This window comes from Charadrius vociferus, unplaced genomic scaffold, assembly GCF_000708025.1.
Source record: "Charadrius vociferus isolate BGI_N301 unplaced genomic scaffold, ASM70802v2 scaffold15, whole genome shotgun sequence".
Lineage (NCBI taxonomy): Eukaryota > Metazoa > Chordata > Aves > Charadriiformes > Charadriidae > Charadrius > Charadrius vociferus.
The window spans coordinates 2,164,148-2,177,010 of record NW_009650064.1 but is presented as its reverse complement, the minus strand read 5'-3'; the positions used below and the strand labels follow the sequence as shown (position 1 = coordinate 2,177,010).

Genomic DNA, 12,863 nt, shown 5'->3' with positions numbered 1-12,863 from the left:
CTCACCAGAGTGGAGTAGAGGGACAGAATCACCTCCTTTGACCTGCTGGCCACACTTCTTTTGATGCAGCCCAGGATGCGGTTGGCCTTCTGGGCTGCGATTGCACATTGCTGATTCATGCTGAGCTTCTGGTCAATCAGCACACCCAGGTCCTTCTCCTCAGGGCTGCTCTCCAGCCATTCCCTGCCGATCCTGTATTTGTGCTTGGGATTGCCCCAACCCAGATGTAGGACCTTGCACTTGGCCTTGTTGAACTGCATGAGGTTGGCTTGGGCCCACCTCTCCAGCCTGTCCAGGTCCCTCTGGATGGCATCCCTCCTTTCCAGCGCACCTACCTCGTTTAAACAAGGCCATTTAAATAAGACCAGGATGGGCACAAGACCCACAGCAAGACTCAAGACATATAATTCTTGATATATTTACAGTGGCTTGAATATGCAGCTGGCTGATGGTGTGGATATACCTGAAGAAAGGAATCAGCTGTAATGCACAGTATGGTGTGTGAGTTGAGGTTCTGCATGCCCTTTGTAGTAAAAATGTACGACGAAATCAAGTCATGGCGGGTGAGACATCAGCATACCTTTTGTGCATCTGTTGCTGGTGTGACAAGCTCTATTGTAGCAGACGTACTGTTTACAAAATCAGAAAACTCCTTAAATACAAGCATAAACATGCACAGCTTGAGCTTCAGAACTAAGCTCACTACTGGCTTTACCACTATATTTGCTCTATCAGGTGGGTAGAAGACACTGGGAGGGCAAGACCCCACACTTTCACCACCCATCCTGACCACCTTCGAATATGTTTGAAGTAGCTCTAAGTTCAAAACACAGACTTGTAATGGGTCATTCTGCAGGAACACAGGCTCCTCTCCCTACTCTTTGCAGTGGGAGGAAGCTAAACATACTCCAGCACTTAACAGAGTTATTCTAAGATCCCAAAGTGGTTATTTTTACTCTTAGGATACCAAGCCCTGGTAGCATAATGTACAGACCTTGTTATTTTTGCATTTGGTCAGCAGTCTAGGAGAATTTTTTTAAATCTATCTAGAGATGAAAGATCTCTGCTTACACACACTGGAGGAGACAAATAACATGTAAATTTAACTCACGTGAAGTGCTGTTGAAAAACACCATAACCTCAACCCAAAGGCTTATTGCTGTACTGATGCTTTGAGATATTTTTTTTCTGTAGAGAGGCTGGATGGGAGGAAATAACTACCCATACATACCTTGTAGCTTTAGGATCCCAAATTACAATGTCAGCATCAGAACCCACAGCAATTCTCCCCTTCTTCGGGTAAAGGTTAAAGATTTTTGCTGCATTTGTGCTGGTAACGGCTACAAATCTGTTTTCATCCATTTTTCCACTGTACTGCAGAAGAGTACACAAAAGCAAACTCATTACTTTTTTAAACAGGGAATGAAAAAGATGTTCCTGTTGTTGAAAAGTCTAGGATGAGTGACAGCTCTCTGCCAACATCACATCAATATTTTTTTTAAAGTGTCATACTGAAAAGTTTAAAAGAAATAAAAATAACTATTTGTCTCAGATGCACACACTGCAATGTACATGCACTGAATATGATAACTTTATCTTACTTTGTCCCACAGCAAAGGGAAAAAAAGACAACTTTAAAGCCAAATGCTCTGTCGATCCAGTCCAAAGTTGACTGAAACCAAATTTTTTAGCTGGCTTTGAATCTATAGTCCTGCTCAGCAGTTTCCTCAGGAGACGTAACATTGCTCAAGTATCTAAGTTTTGGAAAATCATGAGACAGTATTAAGGACAGCCTAGAACATGATAAAGGAGAGGCAAGGCACTTTGTGTGATATAAGAAAGGTGATTTGCAAATCTCTTCAGCAGTAACACAGAGGACAGTACAGTTCAGTAAATGTTTGAGATGAAGTGGTATAAAAAAAGATTTGCTGATGTGACACATGATGTGTCATGTGTCTTGGGACTGTCCACTGCTACATAAATAATTTAATCCAGCCTCCACGACTGTTGTTTGCTCAGAAAGCCAGCTACACTGGCGGTAATATTGTGTATAGGTCAGTCTAGGAATCAGAATGTCAAAAAACGTGTTTTTATGGTGGCCTGTGAGCAGTCATCTGAGAGAAAAAGCATAATGAAAGTGGTGAACACTTCTCTTCTAAATAATGGCGTGTGAGAAGGGAGGGAAGCTTTCCAGACAATCTCTCACAGCTGTGTAATGTTTTACAAGTAAGAAAAGGGAGGATATTACTGTTGAAGAACCTTTTGAAAAATTATCTCAGCCAACAGGTTACACTGTTTAAAAACAGCATTGATGTACATATTCACATCTCACTTTCATACTAACTACAAGATAGACTATCTTCCAGTTTTCACCATAAAAAATCACACTAAAGCTATGCCACAGGTGAACACAGGCGGAAGTCTGCTTTGTACAAGCCAACTGGAGCTGAATCAGATAATTCTTGAATCAGCTGAATTCAGATAAACAAGAGAGATTCTGAACCACATCCTTACCAAGTGTGTGAGATAGATAACTCTACTGTGACAAATAAATATGCTTTGCAGCGCATTATCAACAACACTACTGCAAGAGAACTTAATATTAATTAGACAGTTGAACTAGATCATCCGGAACTTAACAGTATTGTATTAGCCAGAGCAATTGTAACACCAGTAAGCAGCAGATTCCTCACCAGACTGCCTCACTTCCCCCCCTCATCAGACTCCCCCATATTCAAAATGTCTGGCCACTAGCTTTCTAATTTATATTTGTTTAAAGCCTGAAGGGCATTGCCCTGAGAAGCACCAAGCATTCTTCTGGGCACTGACAATCTGAACTCAATGGGATTTGAAGGTGCTTATCTCATCATATCACAGGACTGAGCCATACATTAGAAAAGCATTTCTTATCTCTAGCTTGTTTCCTCTGGCTGAAAACACAAATTAGAAGTTGACAGGCACACACCCAGTGCAGAAGCTCCTCCAACAGCTGAGTTTGAGAGAGATCAAAGAGGAAAAAATACAGAACTGACCAAGTTGAAACTGTGGGCACCTCCTTTATTTTATTTTCTTTTCATCTGTTGAAAAAAAATGCTGCAAGTAAATGTACTACACACTACCACTGAAACAATAGCAGTCCTTTGCTGCTAAATGATGGAAATGATTCTCTAGTGCTATATTTTAAGCACTAAGAATCTTCTACTTCTCAGGACTGTAAAGTAAGAATTAGTAAGGACTCTGTTATGGTATTTGATTAGAGGAGTTATCATATGATAAATACACTTGATAAAGCTGGAAAGTTGATAACTGCTGAGAGAATATATTTTGCTGGAGAAATCAATTACCTCCATGTTTGGACATCTTGATATACTTACAACGCCTTTTTCCCATATGACTGACATCCTGTCTTCCACACCATTCACTCCATTAGGGATTTTTGTGAAGTCATCCTTCCCCAGAGCTTTCTGGCATATGTCAAAGGTGCAATTGTCAGTTCCTGTCACAGATAGGTCATCACTATGGAGAAACAAAGTTCATTATGAATCAGAGCATCTACCAGAGAGTGTCACTCCATATATCTTGTGAAATTTCTACAGATCAGCACAATCATCAGCCAGTGATCAGGGATACCTTCCCAGACTCTTCAGTCAAATTCAACCCTTTTGTGGAGTTAAACTTATTGGTAATAAAACACCAGCAAATCACACATTTTGTTAAATACATGTATCTGAAGGATACTTCTGTTCATACTTCCTTCTGAACGAGATGTTATGAAGCAGACAACTTATATCTACCTTCAGAAGTCAGCAGGCTTAGTTTTATGCAGCGTCCAAATTTCAAGTGAAAAAGGCAGCTGACAACAAAAGCCAGAACCCCTAGCTGTGACCCCACTTTTTACACATTTCCGACCAACTTACAGCCTCACTGTTCCCCTGGTCATGTTTCAATTTTTTGCTGACGTATTAGCAAGGCTTATTGATTAAAATCAAATGGGGACAGAAGGCCACAAGAGTTCAGAGAAACAAAATCTGAACACTTTCTAATTTCCGCAACAAAAAATGTTTTTCATCTATGGTTTCACCTTCCATTTCTCCTCCCTTATAAGGTAACATTCTGTACTTAGAAAATCTCCAGGGCATCGACCTGTTATATACTCCAGACAGTACTATATACTCCAAATATTGTGTATTTGGGCATCAGCTGTCACTGTTTGTTCATCTGCTTACTTGGCCAGTAAGCTCATGAGGAAACCGGGAGTAGATGGATCTGGTCTCAGTGGAGGTCCCATGACATATCCTGCAGCATGAGCCCAGTCCTTATTCCAGTAGTGGGTGCCATCAGTGCCAAGACTAGCAGCGATAGGCTCCCCGTAAACCACCTTTCCTGAAAAACATAAAGCAATAGTGTCATCATCAAAAACCATAAAAATGCATATCTTGTATTTTCTCTGTTCCAGATCCTTTTGGTGTCAATGGATTTAAATTTGAATGAGTGTTTTAAATTAAACACCAACATATGGAAGGACATAATATACTCAGCTATAACATAGCATCTTTGTTCTGAATATTCTGCTGGCGATCTCCCAATATATTTCCTCGTAAGAACATTGCTTGGGCAAATTTTTTAATTAAATTGTTGACAGATATATTATAATGGGTTTTGCACATTGTTTACCAGGCATGTGACTGAGATTGCAAAAGAAACATAGTCCTCAATTGCACCAGACCAGCTGTTAGACTTTGGATAGAGCTAATATATTTTAACTACGTTTTCCTCCTAGGAAACATGGGTTTGAAACTCATCAGAACAAGAGGGGAGATGAAACAAGATGTTTCACTCACTGAGGAGGTGCTCCAGCCACTTTGCAGTTCTGTAGGTGACAGGTGGTAATGCCCCTGGCTGTGATGGTCCCCAAAGAACCAGAGTGAGCTGGGACCTCACACACCCCCTCATAGGCTCCTTGGTGCTGGTTAAAGGCCACCTCTGCTGGATCCCAGCAAGAGCCTTCTCCCTCCCCTGCTCCCTGCAGACAGTGGGTATCTTGCTATGGGTCCCAGATTTCACTCCAGGCACAGTTTTTATTAGAACTATCACTGCATTACCCCATTATTTTGCCAAGGTTGCAAGACCTGCTTTGACATTACTGTACTGCACATTTACTCCAAGTACTACATAGTATAATGTCTTCCACAACCTAAAGACTCCCTATTAGCATTATTAATCTGCTTTAACCACCTCAGCATGCTCTAACATGCTGAACATGTTTATCTTGTATTGACACTTTGGCTTGGATCATTCTAAGCTTCCTGTTCTACTTATCTACATATATTCTAGATTTACACTTGAGCTCAGAGAAAGACCACTGCCATTTTTTGGATTTGAAATCATTACTTAAGCAGTTATTTACTGTTATTTGCATCTTATTTTCAAAACTCAAAGCACTGAATATGGGGCCATCCATGGGAGTGATATGACCAGTGAGTGAGGAGGTTTGGGAGGTTTGAGTCAGATTAGTGTTTTCTTAATAGTTCTGCTGCAGGAGTCGGGGATCTTGGCCTTTCCTGGGCAACTCCAAACACAGTATTTGAGGGCAGGCTGCCACAAATCTAGACATATACAGAAAAAAGTCCTGCATATGTAACAAATCTCCTATATTTACCTATTAGGCTTTTGACAGATTTTTCATGAGCAAAGTCAGTAGAAAGGGGGGAGAGGGGGAAGCATGGTGAGGTGTGTGTCTTTCCTATTGCATCTAAACAAGCTAAAGAAACTTCCATCCAAAGTAAACTTGAATTATGAATCATTAGGACATAGCTATAAATGATACAAGTTAAAATGGGAGGAAAGGAGTAAAGGTTTAGCTTCCATGAATAATTTTCTCATCCAAGTTTCACAGCATAAAAATGAAAAGAAGTCTCCAAGCTCACAGTCATATATGCTGAGTTGATTCTAACTCATGTATCCCAGCTGATGACAGTATTTCTGCAGTCAGAATTTGACCTGAGCAGTTCCCCATGTTCCCATGAGTGGGAAGGAGTACAAGCCATCTCTTCAAGTGATTTTCAGTCTGAACACTGTGGCTTTGAGAGACTACATCTGGACACTTCTGCTGACTGTGCAATTTCTTGCATTTCATTTGGACTGTGACTAGCCAGACTGAAGGGTACAATAATATCAAGATTCTGCATTAATCCAAATAACAAGGAAATTCTGCATTAAGGCTCTTTTAGCCCGATTGGCAACATGGAAACTGTGAATTAAGGTTCTTCTAGCATGACTGGTTCTGCCTATAGGCATAAAAGTGGAGTAATGCGGTAATAAATCAGGTCTTTCAATTTGTTATGTTTTGCTGCATTCAATAAAAACAGTAAGCAGAAAATGTTCTGCTGTTTGATCTTTCTGACATCTTAGCTGCTGCAAAGTAGCTATGGATTTCATGACTTCATCAGATGCCCAAACTGGCTGGCAAGAAGTATTTTCACATAACTTACTTTATAACAAAGAACACAAAATTGCACTTTATTTTACCACCTATCAGAACTCAGAAAAAGTTATAATCTTGACAAACACCAACTAACATTTATGGGCTTGAAAAACCAGTCCCTGCATGCTTATTCAAGTAAAAGTTTCAAAAGCACTTAGGATAAGGTCATATGGGGCAAAGATACTCACTAACCAGCTATGATCAGAAAGAAGCAGAACTGTAAGGCAGGGTTTATTGAATCAGGCATAGCATTGCATCAGTCAGGCTATCTACTGTCTGGACCTGAGCTGTCCTGCATGAGCCAGCTAAAAAGGTGGCATTTTTGGTTGCACTCCTGTGCTCAGACCTGATTGTCTGTATACTCACAGCGATGGACATATGCCCTTCCTCTCACTAAGAGCAGACCTAACCCATGACAGATGGTAGGAAGTACCAGAGTTATAAGTCTAAGCAAGCTTCTTGTAATCTGGCCAAGTACATATTTTTGTGTGCACTTTTTCAAAAGGGAGAAACTTTTTAAAACAATGACTTTTTAGTAAGATTCTGCTCTCCAGTTCTGATCTGCACTAGAAAGTCTTATTTCCTTAGTTGTAACAGTGTAGTTAAATGGGCAAAGGGGGGTGATCTCTAGCTTTAGTACACTTAGAAGTAAAGCATTTTCAAGTGGGAAGCAGTATAAATCATATATCCTTAAATCACATTTTATTAGCCTTGCTTCCCCATAGGCTTTACTGGCTGAAGCAATGGGTGACAGGGGGCGTTACTGGCTGAAGCAATGGGTGACAGGGCCACATTAGTTTTTCCCAGTAAGTTCATATCAGGTAGTCCTAACAAGAAGAGGGAGCTGCACTGCCTGACACTAGCACTCTACAATCTTGTCTTCTCTTTATAGGGAAGACTTCACACAATAGGAGGAATAGGATGCTTTTGTCTTCCCACTCAAAGGAATGAGACTGTCATGCACACAGAGATATCAGACTGTCCTGTGGAAGCAGAGAGTTCCTCTACCTATTCTAGCAAGATTCAAGACCACGTTTAACACAGGGATGAAGAAACAGCCCACTGAGATGAGCAAGAACAGTTCTCACAGAGAGGTTCAGTCTTTGACCCTGTCAAGTGGAGGACTGTTGAACCATTGCTTTTGGCAAACAGGTTGGTAGAGCTCAAAAAAAGAACAGAATGGGGACATAAGTTAACCTGTCCCTCTCCAACACAGTCACAATATGGAAACCTTGGATTTCCTGTTGAATATTCCGCAGCATTGTAGCTGTTACTGATGTACATGAAAAAAATGTTGCTACAGTCTGGAGATTTCCTTCAGTGAGTAGTGCTGCTGGAGATCAGAGCAGACATAGATGGTGGACTTTGGCATGGAGGAGAGAAAGAAAGATGGTCGCTCATGTGATTCCCCTAAAGTTTGCTTATTCTAGTATAAGAGCTAGTATCCCTTTACAGTATATATGACTGATTTAACCTTTAAGATCTGAGCCATTCCTCACTGAAGACAACAGAATTATGCCCTCTGCCTTCAGCAAACTGTATCAGGCCTTCGGTCTCTCACTCTAATATTATTTTGCACCTTGTATAGTTAAATGAGGGACAGAGAAGTATTGGGCTCTGACTTACATTTTTGACTGGGAAAATCATCAAACCACAGAATGTGAGAAGCAATGCTTCAATTCTGATATCACACTGTCACACAGAAAATAGATTATGCTCACTGAAGATTAGTCTCTCCCTTTCTGAGGTCAGTGATGGAATAGGAAGGGATATCGATCTTCCTCTGACATGGACAGGAATGAATATGCTGTACATCACAGTATATATGCTGTACCACACACTGTAGTTCATGCTAAATGCTTGGAAAGGAACATGAAAAATTTCACAATTGTAAACAACAGGAAGCTAGCATCAAGAGATGGAGAAATAATCTTGAAAAGATGAATAAACTGATTTAAAGTGAATATTTCAAATGCTTGAGAGCCTTCTGGTGTTTAAGAGTTTACACAGTTTTCACATTAGAGTGGTTTTAACCTATCCAAGTTGTATAACTTTCAGAAAAATATTTGGATTTTATTTATGTCATTCATACAATATTTTAAGAATACTTTAAGAACTTTTCTCTGGAACTCCTTTTTTTTATTACTACTTTTAATTGAAGAATGGAAAATAATTTTTATTGAAACTAACAACAATGAATTTCTAATTGCCAGAATTTATACAGATCAGTCTCATTAAAAACTATAATTGTAACTATCTTTGTGGTACACTAGCTATCTTTCAAAATTTCTTAGTCAATCATAGATTTCTGTTTCTAAACAGTATACTTCCATGAAAATAGAAATTAATTATGGAGAGAAGTTATATGTTGCTGTGCACAAAGGCAGGCATTGATGATTCTGACTGCATCAACCCAGGAAGTTATAATATCCAATTTGCACCACAATAAGCACACGTTGTACCAATTTCTTCTTACATAACGAAGACGCATACATATATCAAGTCAGTTATCAAACTGGCACTGCAGACTATTCTTACAACACACACCTAACAATATTTTACAGTATTTACTATCAGCGTAGAATTTTTTACTTAGTTAGTGCATTATAAAACACCACCTTCTATCTTAGCTCTTTTATGTTTACAGCCAGTGATTCATCTTTAATCTGGGTATTTTAACAGTTGTTACACCTTCTGATAGTTAATGTTGACACCACACCTTTGAATGTACAAATGACCATACAAGGAAGGATATAATCCACATTACCAGCAGCACTGTCATCTAGTGGAGGAATCTAATATAGCACAATACTAAAAGATGTGCTAGTAAAAAATATTCTAGAAGATTTTTTTATAAACTTGAGTTACTAATAAATCTTACTAGAAATCACAATCAACACATATCTCATCACATATCCATCTATATTAGCACAATGATATCATGCTGGTTTTGACTGCACTTCCGTCAAGCTCTCATACTCTGCATTTTGTTGTCAATAATCTATGTCCCCTGCGTAAGCATTATCTAAAGCCAAGAAACAAGGAAACCAAGGTCTGTGTGCAATTCATGTTAGGTCAAATGAACACAAGCTGAGATGTAAAAAGCTAATGAGGACAGATATTCCATAAAGTTTTAACCTTCCAAATCACGGGCTTCTGTCCTGCTTCTTCTACCAATATAATGCCTCCTCAGAGTGATGTCATTCCACAGGCTGCTCTGGATGAACTTATGGATGAGGAGGTAAAACATCCTGAATCCCCACAGCCTTCAGGCCACTTCTAACCAGCCCAACAGATGGTCAAGAGGGTCAGGCTCCCTTGGCTGACAAAAACTATTTATGAACCCTGCAGTGCATGGCCTGAGAACCCCTTCCCTGGAGGGAATCGAGGCTTTCAGACACTGTCATCATCACCATGATTTCTAAGTGCTCAGTGAATAGGAGTCCTGGTTATATCATGACACAGTCTGTAAAAACATGGTGTGGCCTCTGTTGTAGAATTTGTCATCTAAATAGCTGATAAAGGCTAGCAGACTATAATTCAAGGGAGGGGAATAGCAGAGCATATATTGTCTTGGACTGGTCACATCCTTTTTAATGCAATAATGCTGTCCTGGCGATCACTTTGACCTCAGAGATACAGTATGAAGGAGAAAAGAGTTTGGTCTGTGGAGAAGGGAAAGTCTCAATCCCAGTTGCTGTTCTTCCACACTGCTTAGTTCCCCTTGGGTCCCACAACCCCCACACACACAGTTTAGACATTCCACTCCAAGAAATTTGCCCATGTTCTGAGGATTATGGCACCCCTGACAAGTAGGACACTGATGCTATGTTTGGTTTTCCATGACCCTTCCTCCAGTGTCATTGCCCAAGCATAAAAGAATTAGGACTTTTACCTTCTCTTCGCGCATTACTTATCACCCTTGCTGCAGATTTACTCATTACATGGACTACAAAAAGGGGGCAGTTTACAGCATTTGCTATGGTAATTGCTCTTTGAGTAGCTTCAGCTTCCACTTCTTCAGGACGACACAGCTCATGCCCCTCAGGGCCAGTTATTCCCATTGCCAACATCTTCTTTGCACCCTGAACATCACACAAAAACATGTAAGAGTCAGTTAAAGTGCAACCATGGTGTCGTGGGCATGCTGCCAGCCAAATGGATCCTAAATCAGACACTGCAGTTAGTAAGAGAGAAAAAAAAAAAAAAGGCAGTTATGATTTTTTTCCAAGATAAGTTATTGTTGTGTTAACTGAAATATATCTCCCAATAACCACAGGTCTCAGAATACCTAATTGACCTCAGAGAACACACTCCACTGGCTTGCAGGGGTAAATCACCACTTTTGAAAACCCTTCTTCTCCCTATGTACTCTTAAATGATCACAGCCAGTAACTGAGACGACAGTACTAACCCCACGCTGGAAATAAATGGAAAGATCCTTACTAAGCACAAAGATACACATCCAAAGCCTCTGAATGAAGCTCCAAGGTTTTAAGGGGCATAAGATTTTGTCCCTACTATATTCCAGGAACTTATGCTTTGCTGATTTGAGATTACTTAGCAATAAATTCATTTCCATTATAGGACCTGGGGCAGAGTCAAAGCACTATTGACTAGAATAGTTGAAGAAACTCAAAGACATCAGTGTAGTTATACTCCCAGTGCCTCCACACAGCACTAAGATGGCAACAGAAAGTGTGAAGTGAGGCTAACTATGCATAGGGACGCATTGAGACTTCTGTACCAAGTGAGCGAAGCTTTCTCCATACTTCTGGATTCATTCCTGAGCCAACTATGTTTGGAGAGATCTAGGGTTAGGCATCACACACCTGATGTCTAAATACTTGGCTGAGTGTTCCCTTTTTTGACTTGTTCAATGGTCAGGCTCTGACTGTTGCTTTCTTTGTCAGTCAAGTATACATATTATTTTGCAAGTATATATATCGTATTGCAAGTATAGCTCTCATTACAACAGGATCATTTGCCTCCTGTTTACCCTGAACCCAGGACTTCAGGTTACAATTTCTTAGCTCCCCAGAACCATCCTTTAGGATCTTGGACAAGATGTTTGTCTTCAGTTCCCTGAAAGTAAAATAAGGTAGAAAAGCCTTTTCCTATGATACAGTGATGGTACTAATGCATCTATTGAAGTGCTTTCGTAACAGGACCATTTATATTCCTGAATTTGATGGACAAAATATCAAATGTCTACCTGCGCAATTAGCTCCCCATTCTCCGCATGGACTTGAGCAACTGCCCCAAGTTCCTTACAGCAGGAAAAAGCTGCATATAACTCCTCATCATTGACCATGTATACATCTTTATAGGCCATAAACATCTTGAAGGAGTTGACACCTTTGTTTTGAACAAGAGTTTTCATTTCTTCCTTCACCTGAAAGACAGCCAGAAATTTGCAAAAAACAACAATAGCATATTTTATCTGTTAATATGTTTTTAAAGAAATTATAAGTATGAAGGGTGAGCCTTTACTCACTCATCAAAGATACATTCAGTCCAAATAGCCCAAGCCACTTATTTAAAGACTGATTTATACTGTTCTTCTTGCATCAAATTGATTCTTAAAGTATATAAACCAGTATCACTGCAGTGCAGATATTAGAGACACAAGCTAATTGCAGGAAGAGAATGCTTTTTACAAAAGATAGTGAAGCAGAATTTTATTCCAAATAAACCTCCTGGTTGAAAACACCCAGTCCAATATTATAATCAATGCATCCAACTGATACAGTATGGAGATTTGTGCAAAAATGATTTTCAAAAATGGATCATAATAAGCTTCAGCTTCTGGCAAATAAGAGTAAGAGAAAAGATCTTATCTCCCAGAGCTTTGTCCTGACTCTAAACAACACACAGCATTTTGAAATATTTTGTCGTCAAACAAAATGGCTCTAAAACTCTAGACGCAAGCCTCCTCGTCTTCTTTTATGCACTGTCTTTTTTCTATCTTTTATGCAAGGATAGGATTCCTTGCTTCTGGTAGGGTCTGTGAAGCCCAGCAAAACATTATGTCCCAAAGAAAGAAAGATGCAGATTTTACCCCAAAGGTTTCTTGTAGTGCTGGTTAGCTAGAACTATCCATTACCTAACTTTAGTTCTCCCTTCCCAGTAAAATGATGGTGACAGTAATTGACGTGTATCTGTGATGTTATTACAATTTCCACGGGATGCATTCCTTTCAAAAAGTAAAATATTATTGTTCATCTTCTCTCTAATAATCTGGTTGGATCTGCCCAAGGAAGGTGAGGGATTGATAAACAACTCAAGGAAATTTTCTGGACTTATCCAGAGGAGGGATGGGAGCATATCTTGAGTGAGAATTATCAAACAAATCAGTACCTGACATAAGACCTTGGCA

General features: G+C 39.8%; 1 protein-coding gene across 1 annotated transcript in view; it reads right to left on the bottom strand.

Annotated features, from left to right (window-relative positions):
* Positions 1-12,863, bottom strand: part of DPYS (dihydropyrimidinase) — a 33,407-nt gene that overhangs the window by 14,917 nt on the left and 5,627 nt on the right. Inside the window, exons 3-7 of the mRNA XM_009891806.1 lie at positions 11,700-11,879; positions 10,380-10,569; positions 4,227-4,383; positions 3,375-3,516; positions 1,232-1,374 (exon numbers count right to left, since the gene is read on the bottom strand). Coding sequence (XP_009890108.1) covers positions 1,232-1,374; positions 3,375-3,516; positions 4,227-4,383; positions 10,380-10,569; positions 11,700-11,879 — 812 coding nt within the window. The remainder of the gene's footprint in view (positions 1-1,231; positions 1,375-3,374; positions 3,517-4,226; positions 4,384-10,379; positions 10,570-11,699; positions 11,880-12,863) is intronic.